Below are 19,373 nucleotides of genomic sequence, written 5' to 3' on the forward strand. Positions count from 1 at the left end.
CTCCTTATCGAATTCCATTCTGTTCGCCAAGTTGTTTCCAAGGAGTCCCTCGGCAGTCAAATGGAAGTGGGAGTCGGTTACTCCTATAGGTCTGACGCTTGCTTAGAATGTTCTGAGCTCAGTAAATTCTGTATAGCAGGATGCTACCCTTCTTACACATGGTCTCAGTGAAGATTTCTAACAGGTTAGAGACCATGGTGGGTTATGTAGTCCTAGCTGCCTGAGCACACTGAGGGCCATTACTCGGAATATGACCTCGATGCCCACTGCCATTCCATAGCAACTGGTATCCCGACTCTCAATTCCACTTACTAGGCTACTCAACCATTGAGCATGGTTCATGAACTAGGACATGACTACACTAACCCACACCACAAATGCAATAATATATTTTCATGTGTTCAATTTTTCTTTTAAATATATATTACAGGTCCTACATGGGGATGGACGCAGTCAGATCAATTACTCTCCTCTCACTGGTTTCCCAAACGAGGTTCTTCATACTGAAAAAGACTTTGAGTATCGATGGGACTATCAGTATACTGCTGGTCTTTTGACAGAGGAGAGATTAGATTTTGGTGCCAAGACAGGTCTCAGCAATGCAAAATTTACTTATGAATATGACACAAACTTCAGACTAGTTGGTGTACAAGGAAGAATTGGAGGTCAGAATCTGCCAGAGCATTCTTTAGGATATAACTCCAGGACGGGAGCTCCAGAGCAAATCGGACAATTTAAGGTGTGTATTAACATTATATTAACCATCCATCACTGAAGGCCATGTGTAACTATTTTCACCTAGATTTATTTTCATAAAATGAAGAAACACAATGCTTTCAGAATAGGGTGTCAATTTATCACTGTCCAAAAAGAAAATACGTTAAAAAAGAAAACATTCAACAACAGATTATACCTGAAAAAAGAAACAATTTAATTTAAAATAGAATGATATATTTTGTTCTTTATTTTTCTTTATTTTTATTTTTTCTTCTTCATCCATTCCCTTTTCCAGATTATCTCTGGGTAGGGTAGTGTACCAAAGCACTCCACCTTACTCGATCTTTCCACCATTCCTCTTCTAGCACTTTATTGCTATAGTTTCCTCTATTTGCAATACAGTCCACAACAGAGCTCCTCCATCTCATTCTAGGCTGTCCTTTAGGCCTCTTTCCAGTCTCTGTATCCATGAGTGTTCTCTTTGGTATTCTCTCTCCTGGCATTCTCATCATGTGTCCAAACCATTTTAGCTTTGCTATATCAATCTCTTCTTGAAGTTTACACACTCCCACGTTTCTCCTTATTTCTTCATTTCGTATTCTATCTCGTCTTGTCTATTCCTGTATGCTCCTCAAGAACCTCATTTCAACTGCTTGTATCTTACTTTGGTTCCGCTTAGTTAACGTCCAGGCTGCTGAAGCATAGGTCAGTATAGGTTTATAATAGGATGAGTATAAAACTTTCTTGCACTTCATTGGCACATCTTTATTCCATACGATGTCTCACACACACTGGTAGAAACTTGCAGACTGCTGTATTCTTAAATCAATTTCTCGTTTCCAAATTTCCATCTTGTGACATCACGCTGCCCAAATATTTAAAAATTTTCCTACTTCAAGAGGTTCATTTCCTATTCTTATCACGCTCCTGGATTTTCTCTTACCTCTCGTCATGATCAAAGTCTTGTTTTTCATAGAACTAATCTTCATTCCAAAATTTCTTATCTCCTCCTTCCATAAATCAACTTGTATCTGTACTTCCTCTTCATTATCTCCCCAAACTACAATGTCATCTGCAAAGAGCATAGACTTTACTTGCGTGTCCATCATCTTCTCCTTGATATTAGGTAGAATTCTATCCATGATGATAATGAAGAGTAAGGGAGACAATACACTTCTCTGTCTTAAGCCTGGCTCAACTCTGAACCATTCATTTTGACCCACTTTGGTTCTAACACAGCTTTTGCAATTTTGATACAATGCTATTACCATCTGCAATGTTTCATTCCCAATCTGTGCCTCTGTCAATGTTTTCCATACCAAATTCCTTGGGACAATGTCATATGCCTTTTCAATATCTAGAAACGTTACTACCATGTCCTTTCCATATTCCCAATACTTTTACATCATCTGACGCAGTGTAAATACTGGGTCAAATGTGGACATGCCTCTTCTGAATCCATACTGGTGTTCTGCCAATTTTTCCTCTACTCTGTCTCCTATTCGTCTATCCAAGATTCTTTCAAGGATCTTAGCTGTATGAGGTATCAGTGTCACTCCTCTGTAATTTTCACATTGCTTCCTGTCTCCATTCTTGAAAATTGGTATAATAATCCCTTTCGTCCACTCTTTTGGAACAGTCTTTTCTCTCTATTCCCGTGAGATCTCCGAAGTTAAGCAACATTGGACGTGGTCAGGAGTTGGATGGGTTGCCATGCGCTGTTGGTGGGGGTTAAGGGAATGGAGGAGCGGAAAGGAACTGGCCACCCTACCGCACGTAAACTCCAGCTCAGGACCACCTCTGCGGAGGTTCGGACCTGCCTTCAGGCAGAACACCCTTACCTATATATTTCTCTCTATATCATTCTGAAGAGTCTATACAACCACTGTAGACCAACTATTCCTGCTGCCATTATCATTTCTATGGTGACCTTGTCAATTCCAGCTGCCTTGCCTTGTTTCATTCTTTTAGTGGTCCATTCAATCTCTGCCATGGACACCTCATTTTATCTTTATCTTTATCCTGTATTTTATCAATCCATAAAATAAAATAATAATAAACTATGTGATTTGATAGAATCTGATGATATTCTTTCAAGAACAAAACATGTTATTCTATTTTTAATTAAACTGTTTCTTTTTCATATTTTTCTAAATTGTATTTAATCACAAATTACGAGGGTCGAGTCATAAGTCATGGTAACTATTCTTTTTCTCGTGAACAGGAGACAACACGGAAAATCTAAGATATGCATTTGGAAATATAGGGCATATACTTATGCATAGTGCCAGAAGACAAATTCTGACTTCCGGGGATTCTCGTAGGAAAGTGACAGAACACAGGCCATTGGTAAACATTGTTTTATTATGGTATAGACAGCAAATACACAAGACTACGTACAAAGGACAGGTCTCCACTGGTTACAGACCTTCGAAATAATCATCCAAGGTTTCCACTGTGCGTTGCCAGTGGTGGGGCAGGTGCTGAATACCATTTGCTGCATGTGTATCGCTAACGTGTGACACCTCTCTCCGAAATGCTGTTACGATGTCCTCTTTTGCTCACGTAATGGCTTCTTGACTTTGGGGATTAGATTATAGTCACATGGTCTCTACGTGGCATTGGCATGCATTTCTGCCGCGGAGAACTGCTATTTTAATATACGATTGTTGCTCCTGCTTGTTGACTTCCATTTTGTGATGCTCTCACTCACACACTGAACTTGGGGGCATGCTTAGACCCACACTGTTGTTTACATACACCATCTAGTGGCATCATACGCAAGTACATACCATACATTTCCAAATGCATATGACTTTCAAGAAGCATCTAACTCCCCTGAATAAATAAATAAACAAACAAATAAGAACAAGTAGTCTTTTGGGGTCATATCATTGCAAAATACATAGATAAATGTTCAATAATAATTTATCAATAACATTTCTGTCCTTTTGTGTACGTGTGTGCATGTAAATGTCCTGGGTATTTTCACAAATGTTTTCTGAATGTCTTCTCTTTTTTTTCATAAAAGCCAAATGGACACCCTAATTTATAAACAAATCCCTTCTTTATTCTGCCTATACTATCACACTAGTTCTTGCATGAGAAGCCTCATTGGTTTCCTGTCATAACTTGTTATGATATCTATGATCCTTACTCATGTTCCCTGCCAGAATCTTGCTTCAGAAGTGTTTGATATTACTCTCAGTACTCATGCTTGATGTTTTACCGTAGCTTACTTTATTTATTGTGATAATATGAGCAAAAATTATAATCTTACTTTTTAGATATAATGTATTTAACATTTTACAACTCAAACTCACTTCAGCTGTAGTTTATAACAGAAGTTTGATCTTGATACATTTTTATTTATTTCAATCACATTCATAAACAAACTTATTTCAACAGATATCCCATTCTCGTCCCAATGAGACTTCAGTATACGATGGAACAGCAATATTTTCACGATTGAGCAACAACCATTTTCAGGAAACCCAAGTCTCTGTTACAATTCACCGTATGGAAGTTTTCAGAATGGAATTCACATATGACACTCACAGGTGGGTGACATTACATATTCTTTAATATTGCACTGTAACATTTGTCCTAGTTATATGGTAACTGACAAACACTGGTTATTCTGTGAATGAAGTCTTGGGAAGGATGTTAATAGAATAGTTAATTTTCTAGTGATAGAAATGGGATTCAAGAAGAATTGTTATCAATTAATCACCCTCTACTTCCAGTCGGATCAATCAAACTCGTACATACACACGCAATGTTGGGGTCAATACGTATACAAATGTGAAGAACTATACCTGGGATGCTGATGGCCAGCTCTCAGGAGTTGAAGCTCAAGAACCATGGGGTTTCCAGTATGATCCAAATGGCAACATGCTGTCTCTTACATACAGGTGAGAGTTATGTTCATATATAGTACAGTATTTTACAATGGTCTACTTTGCATTGGTATTTTGAAACCACATTCATGTCACTTTTTCTTTTATAATCAATACATCACTTTGAAATGAATCCCTTAACTTAATTGTCAAGTGAAAAGGTCCACCTATTGAACACTTTTTATATCATACATTTAATTATGTATTATATTTATAGAATGCATGTTTCATCTCCTCATCTTCAGTTCCCTACAAAACTCTTAAAATCACAAAGATAACAATCATGTTAAGAACACTTAAAATCATTATTTGCAGGTATATTTTTTAAAATGATCCGAGTCTTGCATCTGAGAAGAGTTTGCCGTCAACTATTTAGACAGTTTCCTGGATTTTAAATCATCATATTTTAACTAAGTGTAACTAATTTCCTCCTAAAGTGATGCAACAGATATCTTTGCATACTACATACATTGTGTTCATTGGATATTTTAACAACTACTGGACTTCATTCAACTTTAGATTATATCTACAAAAATGGTTTTGTTTTTAAATGTTCATGTTTCACACAGATTACAAGATTGGTGCTCACAGATACTATTAAGTCCTATAATTGCAAAACTAAATACATTAATAATTTTAAAAACTGTATCTGCAAATAATAATTTTAAGTGTTCTTAATGTGATTTTTATCTTTATGGTTTTAAATTTTTGAGGAACTGAAGACGTCTCCTTTAGGAGATGAAACATGTATCCTATAAAAATAATACATAATTAAATGTATGATAGAAAGTGTTGAATAGGTGGACCTTTTCACTTGACAATTGGATATTTTGTCAACACGGTATAAGAGTAAGTTGATATTCATCAATATTGTAGTAATGAATCCCTTAATTGTTCAACAAGCTGTAATACTATTACTGGAGCATAGGAGAAGGAAAAAATCTATTGCATTATTTAAGTAATCTTAACTACATTACTGTTGTATCAGTTAACTAGTTGTAATAGGGATACACCTAAGTGCAATTTAGAATTGTAGTCCAATTATTTTATTAGATAGTATCTTGTTTGCTTTACTGTTGTGTAATTTTTATGAAATCCTTCATTAGTTTTGTATTTAATGACAGTTTTAATTTCTGTTAATCCATTGTAGTATAAAAATAATAATCTGTCTACGTATTAAAAAATTTACTTTACACTACATTTCTACAGTCTCGGCTAACCTTAGCCTTTCTCCCTTATACTTCTTATATTCCAGAATATAAGGGCAGCTTTAATTTATGTCTAATTATATACTGTAGTTTTAACTACAGTACATTTCTATTGTTTCAGTTAACCTATTGTATTTAGGATATGCTTAAGAGCATCGGGTACTTTCCGTGCAAATACAAGGCATCTAAAACTGCATACAGTACAGTAATCCACTGAATAAAGTACTTGCGCAGGGGAGTGAGCATAGACTTCTTTGAATTTTTTTCTTGCTTTCTTTTGTTGCGTGAGGTTATGTTTGTCAGTGAGTTATCCAAGTGCATTATATGAACACTGTAAATGCACCTTGTTGGATACATTTTGGAAACAGTTCTTTTCCATTGCATTTGAAAGGTTTAAACTGTGAATCAATGTTAATTGCATGCAGTAACAGATCTTAGAATTTCTGAAGTACAAGTTGGCAGTTAATTTGAAATCACGTAATTAAAAGTCTGATGGTTAGATTGTGTCATCAGCTCCCACTTGGATTGCTAGTGCTGTGCCAGCATACAGCAAGCCATCTGGTGACAAATGAGCATATCACTTACTATGACCAACAGTAAAGCATTCTTAAATTCAAACCATCATTATTGGAGAAGTCTCTCTGGTGAATATTCAAGATTTTATTCTGAAGACGCGGAACAAAGTTCTCAGCAAAACATAAAGAATTTCACTTTGTTTTTTTGACATGGCACAAGCCCAAAAGCATATATCATGTCTACAGATACCTCTGTTCTAAGTGTTGTATGACCTTGAAAAGGCCTTTTATACGGCTCCTCGAAATGCTATGTAGATGGTTTTGAGGCATTTTGGATTTGTTAAATATATATATCTATTAAATTAGCTCTATTCCTTTCTTTACAATACAGTACTTTATAGTATCCTTAGTTAACTTTCAGCTCCCTATACTCTCATCACCATTCCCTAGTCAACCCCATTTCCCTGAATTTACATCCCTATAACCAATCTAAACAAATCCCCTAACTTATACACACCCATTGGGTTCAATTAAAGGACATCTAAGCACAGATTCCTATTTCCTACCCACCCATTAGGATCTACAATTCTCATTCCCAGTTTCCCATGTACCCATTCCTAAATACAATAGGTTAACTGAAACAATAGAAATGTACTGTAGTTAAAACTATATATTTAGACATAAATTCCCAGTCACTCTCCAGCCAGCATCCCACTGAAAACAATCTTCACTCTCTTAAACTTCTCTTGTGCTGACATCAGATCCCACACATTCCTCCTCCCCCATGCTGACACCTTTCCCAGCTTGCCTTTATTGTTGGTATGAATGTGAAAAGCTACCACTTTCTCCTTACCCTTCTCCTTTCATTTTACTTTTCTTAACATATGTATTAACCTCATTCCTGCATAAATCTCTAGCCTGGTTTCCATTTCTCCACACATTTTCCCCATGACATTACAACTGAGTTACCCTTGACCAGGTCCTCAACCATAGCCACTTTATTAGATCCCCTCCCGTCCTGGTCTCCCTTATCTTTCCTGATGGCAGCAAAACCTACTTTCCCCTCCCTTTTCTCCCTCTTGTGACCATCTTCCACCTGCCTCCTATCTCCATTCTATGTTTCCCTTTCCTACCCCATCCTTTCCTCATACCTCCACCTCCTCCATAATCTTTCCCTGTTTTCCATCTTTCTCTGCTGTTCTATCAGCAATTCCTCACTGATACTTCTCCTGGAATCCCCTCCTCCCTGCCTTGATCCCTTAGCCCATAATTTCCTTCCCTTTAAAACATTAGCCCACCTGTCTTCCACAACTTCTCGCCTTCCTTCCCCTCCCCCTTACTGTGCCCAGAGGCCTAACTTCATTCCTGTCCTCCATTATAAGCCTATCTCTTGCCTCATATTATTTAATGCCTGCTCACAACCACTGTCCCTACACCTACATTCCTCAGTTGTTCTTTAATCTTCTTCACTGAAATATGAAAATATCAACAAAAATAAAATAATGTATTCTGTGAATTAAAAAATATAAAAGAAATAATGTATACAACACAAGGATTACATGGCAATAAAGCATGCAAGTTATCATCTAATAAAATAACTACACTACAAGTTTAGAATGCTTAAAACATCGTGGCTTATTAAACTTTCCTATGATGAGGGGAGGAAGTCTTTCGCTTCTGTCTGCATTGCAATACAGTACAGTGACCAGTCTCCTTTTAAAAAGTCTGTTTGGGCTAGGCATTAAAAAAATGCAGTTTCATTGGCATTGACAGTATTGTTTGTTGCGTACGAATTGATTATAGTTATGAGCCACGCTTTTTTGCCAACTGTCGGCATCGCCAAAGAAAGCCGCCAGTGTTCATGGATTCTGCTTCTTCACACACTGCACATTACGTGATACTGTGGCGTTCCTTAAAACGCTGAATACAAAAGAATTACGATTTCACTCAAACTTAGCAGCTATGAAAGACACTGTCAACATACCAAAGTGAGTGAAAGTACAGAAAGCTGCCCTTGTGCATTATGGAAGATGCATTCTATCATGACACAGAGAAAATTTGAATTTAAATTACTGTGTAAAGTACTATTTTTTAACGTAAAGGCAGTTTTAAATTAAAAGTCTGAATTGTTTTCCATTTAAATATGACATATGGAGGCAGTTTTCCTCCATCTGCAGTTACACAAAGTATAACTTTACACCCAATATCGAAAACTAGGTGAGTCAGGAGCATGTTGCCAACATTTATGCAAATAAAACCTGCACCCCTCCAGTTTCATGCCTCATTGTTTTTTAAAAATATATGTGGGGATTATACGCTTAAATACGGTATTATTTATATTTCTATTTTTCATGTACACACAGTGGGATAAGGAACATCTTAACCCAATTGCTTCAGGTTTAATGGTCCTGTGCACTCACTTAGAAATCAGATTTAAATCATCCTCAACACGAGTAAGTCATCCAGTCAGAACTACTGCGCACCGCTCTGAAATAAATGCCAAAAGTGGAACAGCAAGCAGAGTTTTCAGTGAAGCATTCAAACTAATGTTACTCACCAAAAATGATGTCAGAATGAAGATTTTGTGTGATGAATCTCAAAAAATTTGGGTATTTATAGAGGCACTTCAAACATTAGGGTCTCAATTCAGTTATCTTTGCTCCACTATAATTGGATGCAAGACTTACGAACCTGAAACAGCAGAATGCAGAGGAAAAGTAGGCTGTAATTTCATATTCATTAATGTCAAAACCACTTGTCATCATCTATTCTTTATTTTCTATCTGATTCTGATAATTTTTCTGTAGCGTAAATATTTGTTTCCCGCGGAATATGGGAAAGCAGTGAGTCCATGAACTCTAAAAACAGATGATTCCAATACAGAATCATCTAAATACTTGTCTCTCAGCTCGTCTGACACTGCTGGAAAGTCTATAAAATGATGAATAATTGGTTAGTTATCACTATTACTGATGAACACCTAGTCACTATGTTTTGCTTTCGTGTGCGGACTTTAGATAGGATTTCACAGTCACTTGTAACAGATGAACTGTCACTTTCACTTAAAATCTCTTCTTCAGTATTATTATAATCGCCATCACTGTCCTCTGAATTACTGTCTAAAACACTTTCCATTAACCCAGCAATAACTCTGCTGTCACTAGCTTTTACTATGCCCAGAACCATGGCATGGGGGCTGACTGACACCTAATGAAATGATTGTGCTTTCAGAAGCTATAGGTGGGCAATATATTACAGTACAAGTTCCTATAAGGAGAGCTGTAAACAGGCCACATTCCTGTTTTATTCATAGAAGTTTGCAAGAGGGAAATCCTTATAGGGGTGGTCAAAATGTAAGCTAGTACATACGACTCGGCACTGTGGATGAATGTCTCGTCATATGAGTTGAAGGTCTGGTCAGTGCTTGCGTGAACATCACTTCAGATGAGTTAAGTGGGTTATTATTATTATTTAGCGTATGACATTAAAAATAAAAACACACAATCACAAATTAAAAATACAGTACACTATGTAGGTTACAATTTCACCATCAAGCTCTGCAATTAGTCTATACAAGAAGGACTTCGGTCAAGAAAGTCTTTTGGGTTACCCTGATAAGCACTCAGGGGGCACTGTTCTACTATATGATGAACTGTTTGCTTAGGGGCACCGCAGCTACATTCCGGGGAGGGAAGTTCGCCCCATTTATAGAGGAAGTCACCGCACTTTCCATGGCCTGTCCTGATACGATTGAGGGTTGTCCAGGTTTTGCGAGGTAGGTCGAATCTTTTTGGTATACTTGTTATACAGGGGAAGTTCTGATACTCAGCTGGAGCCATAGAAGTCCATTCTTGCAACCAATCCTGCTGCAGGCTGAATTTGTCAACCAGGATTTTGGCAGTCCTTATTGGTGGATTTCTGGACTGAAGTCTGTTGTTCAAGGCGTAGGGTATATCTCCATGAATTGGCAGATTGGAATTCCTCGACAGCTTCTGGTACTCATGCAACAAGGCATTCTTTCTCTGTAGGTGAGGTGGAGGAATATGGCTCAGAACTGGTAGCCAAGAAGTGGGGGTAGATTTTATGGTTCCCGAAATAATGCGCAAAGTATGATTTAGCTGTGTATCAACCAGTTTTGTGTAACAGCTGTTCAGCCAGACTGGAGAGCAATATTCTTCAGTTGAGAAGACAAGGGCAAGGGCTGAAGTTCGTAAGGTCGCAGCAGAAGAACCCCAGGTGGTGCCACACAGTTTGTGGATGATATTGTTCCGTGACTGGAGTTTAGCTTTTGTCATCTTCAGATGTTCCTTGAAGGACAGTGTTCTGTTAAGGGTTACTCCGAGGTATTTTGGGTGTTTGTTGTGAGGAAGTCTAGCGTTCTGGAATTTGACATTAAATTCACGGTGGGCCAGTTTGTTGTTGAGATGGAAACATGAGACTTCAGTTTTACTCAAACTTGGCCTAAGTCTCCACTTACGAAAGTGCTGATCTAAGATGGCGAGATCAGCTGTGTGTGTTCTCCATAGATTTGCCCTGCATTGCAAATTCCCAGTCATCTGCATAACCAAATGCTTTAGAGGCTGTTTTCGGTAAGTCTGATATATATATATATATGTTAAACAGCAGAGGTGCTAGTACTGATCCTTGAGGAAGACCGTTATTAAAGATCCTTTCCTTACTTGTCTTGTTTCGCAAAATTACATGAAATCTCCTGTCTATAAGCATGTTTTCGATGAGCTTGGCGATTTTCTTGCAAGGTATTACTCGAAGCCGTTTGTAAATGAGTCCTTGTCTCCATACTGTATCGTATGCTGCAGTAAGGTCCACGAACACAACTGAGGTTTTTAGTTGATTTTGAAAACCAGCTTCAATATGTGTAGTCAGAGAGAGAACCTGGTCTGTGCAACTTTAATTTGGGCGAAAGCCCACTTGTTCAATGGGTAGATGGTCAAGAATTACTGAGCCAATTCTATTGTAAAGAAGTCTCTCCAGGAATTTGTAAACCACACTCAGAAGTGCAATTGGATGTTAGCTTTGAGGATTTTTACAAGATTTGCCTGGTTTGAGAATGGCGATGATCTTTGTCTGTTTCAGAAGTCAAGGGATGGACCCTGTTTCTAAGATATTGGAGTAGAACTTGGCTAACCAGATCATTGCATATTTCCCAGAATGCACTAAAAATTCTGAGTGAATGGCATCGAAACCAAGGGCTTTTCCTGATTTCACATCTTTTAAAGCCATAGCAACTTCCTCTCGAGAGAATGGACAAGAAAATCTGCTGCCCTCAAGACTGTCTGTTTTCAAGGCTCTGATTTCCCTTTTGATTGCAGTGGTATGGTCATGATCTTTAGGAGCATTTGAACTTGACATGATATGAGATGCAACTTTGTTGGGGTTTATAGGAATAATGTCTCAAGCTACTCGGTTCCCATCTCCTAATTTCCTTAACAAGGACCATGCCTTCCTGCTTGAATGTTTGAAGTCGAGGTTTTCAACTGTTTCTGTCCATTTCTGTCGGCGAGCAGTGTCCAGGCTGTGTAATAGTTGTTCAGCTGTGTTCTTGTCTCCAGTTGTTTGGAATTCTTGATACAGTTCTTCGCTAGTTTCACTCCATCCAGGAATATATTCCTTTCGGTAACCCCTAGGTATAAACTTCTTTGCTGTGCTTATTACGGCACCTGTAAATCTCTCATAGTTGTCACTTGTTGGGGGAATCCATCCCAATACCTTATCAAGCTGTTCAGTAAAGGCAGGCCAATTCTCAATGCACTGTACCTCTGAGAAAGACATGGAGAACAGAATACAGGCGGTTCATGTAGTTTTTGGACATCTCTCACACTGAGTATTCTGGAAAAAGAGATTTAATAATTAACATGAAAATAATGGTGTACCAAGTTGTTGTTATGTTACTCTACATGTCTGAAACCTGTACCCAATACCACGAAGATATCAAGAAACTTAGTACTTTGCCAGTATTAGTCACCTCCTCTACCTGAACATTATCCTTATATTCAACTACTAGCAAGATACCCGTGCTTTGCTACGGTATTATACTGAAATTTATAATGGAATGCTTATTGTTTTATATATAACCCGCCGAATTTCGCGATCTGACTGGTTTTCTGAGAGAATCCGCCAAAATTCGTGATCTGACACGTTTTCTAATAGATTACGGCAAGTTTCCTCCCATTTTTCAATCTTTCCTTCCAGCAATCAATTTCGTACTTCCCGGGCTAGGTCCAGGTATTCCACCCAGTCAGTTGGGTTCCTAAATCTTTGCCATCTTTTCCTATAAGCATTTTTAATATGGATCAAATCCTTGAGGAGATCCGGCGTGGTGTCGTCTTGCGTGCCTTGGCGGTACCAAACCCGCGGCCGAACTGCATTCTTAGTCATTACCCATCCAGGACCCGTTTCCAGCGCGGTCTGCACATTTGACGATGGTCCAGAACATTATTATTATTATTATTATTATTATTATTATTATTATTATTATTATTATTATTATTATTATTATTATTATTATACATGTTCTGGACCCCATAGCAAGATGCAAGACAATTACTTGGTGGTAAATTACATCTGCTGCCATTGTCAGTGTTAACAATGTGACCAGCACCATTGTCGCGCGTGGGCAAGTGTGCGGGATTTCTGGCGATACGAATGACATACTGCCGTGCATTATTGACCTTGTTATAGAGGTGAACAATTGGACAGTCAATCTCATTCCTATCGTTTATTTCAAAGGTGTTAAAATTTTTATTTATATGCCAGGAGAATCTACTGTAATCTAAGAACGTTCTCCGAAGAAAAAGATGGCTCTTGTAAAACGAACCCAGGAAAGATAAAAAATGATCGGTTTATGATCAGAATAAGTACATCGAAAATCTACAGCCTATTTCCAGTTGTTCGACAGGGTCAGGAATAAAATGAATAAAGCCCCCATCTCGCGGCGACAATAGCAATTGTGCCGGCTGCCGAAGCCTGTCGCACTCCTCTGGGCCAATGGATATTGAATGACAAATGAAATGAAATGATATTGGACAGTGTTGCTGGAATGAATGATGACAGGGAAAACCGGAGTATCCTGAGAAAAACCTGTCCCGCCTCCATTTTGTCCAGCATGAATGTCACATGGAGTGACCGGGATTTGAACCACGAAACCCAGTTGTGAGAGGCCGGCGCGCTGCCACCTAAACAACGGAGGCTCCTTATAAGTACATTATGAACAGTAAAGTCTACTGGTCTCACCTCCTTTTACACCCCAACGCTGTTGAGTTTATTTATCCCCCTCCCCACAAAAAAATAAAAAGAAGGCATATTTCTTTAAAAGAGATTCCAAACACCAATGTTCACGTCATTTACCTTCAGTTTTGAGTTTTAAGTATCCCCATAAAAATAATTCACTTTTTTCACTTCCTTTCACACTCCTCCCCCTCCCCTAAGTGAATTTTCTGGCAAAAAACCTTGTTTCTTTTATAGTAAAGGATTTTCTAAATACCAATTATCACGACTCTAACTTCTTCAGTTTTTGATTTATGTGTCCTCATGAAAGGAATTCAACTACTTTTCACTCCCGCCCGCCAAGATGATTTTCTTTGCTTTTAAAGGATTTTTAAAAGATCCCAAATATCAAATTTCACGTTCTTAACATCTTCATTTTTGAGATATCAGTAGCATAATTAAAAGATTTCAACACCATTTTCATCACTTTTACCCCCCCTCCACCCAAGTGGTATTTCGGAAAACTAAAACCACGCGTTTCTTGACTTTTAATAGAGATTTTAAAAATACCATTTTTTCACTTCTGTAACATGTTAAGTTTTTGTGATATACCGTAGAAGTACTCATTTTAAAATTTCACCCCTCTTTTAGTTCCCCTTAAGTGGAGTTTCCAAAAACAAATCACCTATGTTTCTTTGCATTCACAGGAGATTTCAAATACCACTTTTTACGCCTGTAACATTTTACGTCTCTCAGGTATTCTGTAGATATAGTCTTTCAAAAAATTCACCCCAATTTGTCACTCCTGTTTAACCTCCATTAATTGTATTTTCCAAAAACAAAAAATACATGTTTCTTTATTTTTCAAGGAGATCCCATGTACAAATTTTCAGTACTGTAATATCTACAGTTTCTGAGATATATGTATCCTCATTAATGGCATTCAACCCATTATTCACCCTTTTACACCCCTCTTATTGGGATTTACAGAAAACAAACAAATACGTGTTCCTTTATTTTTAAAGGTGATTCTAAATATCAATTTTTACATTGCAAACTTTTAAAGTTTTGAGATATAGATACAGTCATTTTAAAAATCCACCCCTTTTTCACCCCCACTATTTGGATTTTCCAAAAGCAAAAAAAAAAAAAAGTGTTTCTTTTTTTTTAAAAGAATCCCAAATACCAATTTTCAGGTCTGTAATATCTTCATTTTCTGAGATATAAGTATCCTCATTAAAGGCATTCAAACCCTTTTTTCACCCCTCCTATTGGGATTTTCCGAAAACAAAAAATACATGTTTCTTTATTTTTAAAGGAGATTGTAAATACCAATTTTTACGTCTATAAAGTTTTAAAGTTTTGAGATATAGATACACTCATTTTCAAAATTCACCCACTTTTCACCCCCCATTAATTGGATTTTCCAAAAACAAAAATATACGAGTTTCTTTATTTTTAAAGGAGATCCCAAATACCAATTTTCAGGTCTTCAATATCTTCAGTTTCTGAGATGTAAGTATCCTCATTAAAGGCATTCAACCCTTTATCACCCTTTTTCACCCCTTCTATTGGGATTTTCTGAAAACAAAAAAATACGTATTTCCTTATTTTCAAAGAAGATTCTAAATACCAATTTTTACATCTGTAAACTTTTAAAGTATTGAGATATAGATACACTCATTTTAAAATTTCAGCCCCCTTTTCACCCCCTTAACGATGGAATATCCAAAAATCCTCTCTTAGCGAGCACCTACATCTTAATATGAATGTATCCCCAAAATTTAGTTTCATTATGGCCAGTAGTTTTGGCTCGGCGATGATGAATCAGTCAGTCAGTCAGGACAAGTTACTTTATATATATAGATTTTTACATACTGCTGACTGAATACTACTGCCTTCTGTAAATCATGAAATATACACTCCACTTGTTCATTAATGATCCCTAGAACCTGTTTCTGTCTAAAAGTACTTGTGCATACCCTTCACCAATAAACTTAGATCCATTATGAACATGAAATGGGATGACTATATAACTGATGTTGCGGCTTCCGAGAAAGCACAACTAAACAGCATAGAAGATATCACCATCAGTCATTGGCTTTGATGTCCGGCTCCATGGCTAAATGGTTAGCATGCTGGCCTTTGGTCACAGGGGTCCTGGGTTTGATTCCTGGCAGGGTCGGGAATTTTGGTTAATTTTGCTGGTACGGAGGCTGGGTGTATGTGCCGTCTTCATCATCATTTCATCCCCTCATGATGTGCAGGTCGCCTACGGGAGTCAAATTAAAAGACCTGGATCTGGCGAGCCGAACTTGTCCTCGGACACTCCCGGCCCTAAAAGCCATATGCCATTTCATTTTATCGGCTTTGATGGGCAGGCCATGTCCATCATATGTCAGCAGACTCCTCGGCAAATCCTGTATGTTGAACTCAGCCCTGGCAAGAGGACTTTAAACAGACTATGAGAAGAGTAGATATAAACCCAAATACTTGGCAGACTATTGTGCACCATCACACTCATTGGTGTGCTACCATCTCAGCTACAGTTGTACACCTAGAGCAGGAATGTTGAAGACAGGAAGAGAAAACTCACCAGAGAAAGAAACTGGGTCAAACACTACCCCACCACCGTCCATTGGATGCAACATGTTTTATGCAAGAAATGGTCTGATAAGCTATCAGTGCCACCTCCATCAAAAGGACCACTGAACTACAGAACTGCAGGAGAGTAACGTAAACTCGGATGTGAGCATCGGCCAGCGACGACAATTTACCAGATATTTAATAGGAGTTGAATCATGGCTCAGAAGTAATATTATGGATGCAAAACTTTTTCCGAGAACTGGAGCGTTTATCATAGAGACAGGTCAGTGAAGGTAGTAGGAGGGGTATTCATACTGGTGAAAGAAAAATTCGTAAGCTATGAAAACGTTGAGGGTAAAAAATATGAAATTCTTTTTTTTTTTTTTGCTAGGGGCTTTACGTCGCACCGACACAGATAGGTCTTATGGCGACGATGGGATAGGAAAGGCCCAGGAGTTGGAAGGAAGCGGCCGTGGCCTTAATTAAGGTACAGCCCCAGCATTTGCCTGGTGTGAAAATGGGAAACTACGGAAAACCATTTTCAGGGCTGCCGATAGTGGGATTCGAACCTACTATCTCCCGGATGCAAGCTCACAGTCGCGCGCCTCTACACGCACGGCCAACTCGCCCGGTATGAAATTCTAGATGTAAGGCACATCTGTAAAGACAAGGGGCAACTTGATGTTATTTTAGCACTAAAAAAAAAACCTGGAAAAGGGGTGCTGATGCAGAATTACTGTATTTGATAAGGTGTTTTTTTTTATGTCACACCGACACAGAGATCTTACAGCGACGATAGGATAGGAAAGGGCTAGGAGTGGGAAGGAAGCAGCCGTGGCCTTAATTAAGGTACAACCCCAGCATTTGCCTGGTGTAAAAATGGGAAACCATGGAAAACCATCCGTTTGATAAGTTATACTTTAAAAAAAAATCTTAGCAAGAATTTACATATATTTGTCCACCTATTCAATACAATCAGTTAATCTTCTGTGTGAGGAATAATACAGAAAGGAACATTACTGTAGTGGGTGATCTCAGTTTACCCTGGGAAGATACTGCACATGATAGAAAGCATGACCAACAAATGGTAAATAAGTTCATTTGACTAGGACAGCTGAAATAGAAGGTGATGGAACCAACTACAGGGAAGAATATTTTAGTCATGGTGCTGACAAAACCAAATGAGCTCTATAGAGAAACAAAAGTGATAAATGGTATAAGTGATCATGAAGCTGTTTTAGTTGTAGTTAAAGATAAATGTGATTGAAAGGAAGGTTGTAAAAGTAGGACTAATAGGCTGTACTATATCAAATGAATGTAGAGTTATTATAGTAGACCTTATGTACAAAGGAATGGATGATAAACAAAAAGCCAGTAGAAAATGGAAAATGAAAATGTAAATAGCCTGAGGGGTGGTAAAAGTTGTTAACGAGTATAAAAATAGGCATGTACCTTTAAAGGTGGTAGAGATTTAGGAATGGTAATCGAAGTAATGAGAAATTGAAGGAATTTACTTGGAAATTGACTTTATAGGAAAAAAAGTCAGCTAAGGATAACATGATGGCAAGCATTATGTGCTGTAATATTAATTTTAGTGTAAAATGGAGGAGCATGCATTAGTACTTTTAGTCAGGAACAATTTCCATGAAGGACATTCCAGGGTCATTAACAAACAAGTGGATTGTATATTTCAGGATTTACAGAAAGCAGTAGTATCCAATCAGTAGTATGTAAAAATAGGTGTATATAAGGATAATATCCAGGTAGAGGAGATGACTAATACTGGCAAAGTATTAAATTTTACCTATGATAAGAAATTTACAAAAAGATACAAAAGTTAGAAAAGCAGCTGGGATCGATAAGATTTCTGGGGATGTACTAAAGGCAACGGGTTGGGATATAATACCATATCTGAAGTACTTATTTGATTACTGTTTGCATGAATGAGCTATCTCAAATGAATGGATAGTTGTTATAATAGCCCCTGTGTACAAAGGAAAGGGTGATAAATAAAAAGATAATTACAGGCCAGTCAGTTTGACATGTGTTGCTTGTAAACTCTGAGAAAGCATTCCTTCTGATTATATTAGACATGTTTGCAAAATTAACTTGTTTGATAGAAAGCAATTTGGTTTTAGGAAATATTATTCTAGTGAGGTGCAACTTGTAGGATTCCAGCAAGATATAGCAGATATTTTAGATTCAGGAGGTCAAATAGACTGTGTCCCTATTGACCTTAGTGATGGTTATTTCTGCTGATTTAGAAAGATGCCAAATAACAGCTTGTTAAAACGAAGCTGTTTCCCAAACAGTCTGAAAGCAACAGGTTAAAAAATTTGTTCACAATAGAACTTTATGACAGCTGTAACTAGAGTTGGTACCGCAGAAGTAGATTTATCAGAACAGGACTTGGTGAAAGTTGAGTGAGTCACATAAACAAAGTCATATCTACCAATGGCTGAAGAGGCTCAGCAAATTTTAGGCAGGAGTTTCCTTCTCATTATCGATTACTGAGATAAATGGGTGATAATGGAGATATCATCAAACATTGGCAGCAGGGGTGTGAATCATTTTTTCTTTTTGGAGGGGGTTCAGTTCTACTGATGTCAAATCTGGACAAAACATCACAGGTGATAGAATTGTAATATTGGAAGGAATATTATAATTAGATTTTAATAATCAGGAGTATGGCAATATTGTATTATTTCATTACTCAGCTTCTCATGTGAGGCATTAAAAAAGTATTGTTGCTCTTTTAAAAGTTACACATCATATACTGACCTCTTCTCGTCTGAAAAGAAAAGAAAGGCAGAAGAAAATCCCTTCTTACGTATGTGTGCTGAAGATCCCACAACATGGAACAAATCCTACAGGTTACCTTAATAGCCAGATAGGAAAACAATATAGGAAAGGAGATTTTTCATTCTACCATGATTCATAATGTTTAGACAGACAGTGTAAGCTGATGGCAGGCAAAATACTTGTATGAAGAATACCCATTTATGTTTTGTGATTTTTTTAAATAACTGTTAGGCTCTTCAGTCTGCCAAAACTAATTTTTAGTAAATACGGAGGTCGAGTCATAAGTCATGGCAACTATTTTTTTTTTCTCGCGAACAAGAGACAACACGGAAAATCTAAGATATGCATTTGGAAACGTACGCTATGTACTTGCGTATGGTGCCACTAGATGGTGTATGTAAACAACAGCGTGGGTCTAAGCA

At 37.6% G+C, this 19,373-nt stretch overlaps 1 protein-coding gene across 1 annotated transcript in view; it reads left to right on the forward strand.

Annotated features, from left to right (window-relative positions):
• Nucleotides 1-19,373, forward strand: part of Ten-a (tenascin accessory) — a 596,228-nt gene that overhangs the window by 498,938 nt on the left and 77,917 nt on the right. The window contains exons 28-30 of the mRNA XM_068225631.1: nt 431-739; nt 4,126-4,277; nt 4,464-4,631. Coding sequence (XP_068081732.1) covers nt 431-739; nt 4,126-4,277; nt 4,464-4,631 — 629 coding nt within the window. The remainder of the gene's footprint in view (nt 1-430; nt 740-4,125; nt 4,278-4,463; nt 4,632-19,373) is intronic.

This window comes from Anabrus simplex, chromosome 1 (genome assembly GCF_040414725.1).
Source record: "Anabrus simplex isolate iqAnaSimp1 chromosome 1, ASM4041472v1, whole genome shotgun sequence".
Classification (NCBI taxonomy): Eukaryota; Metazoa; Arthropoda; class Insecta; order Orthoptera; family Tettigoniidae; genus Anabrus; species Anabrus simplex.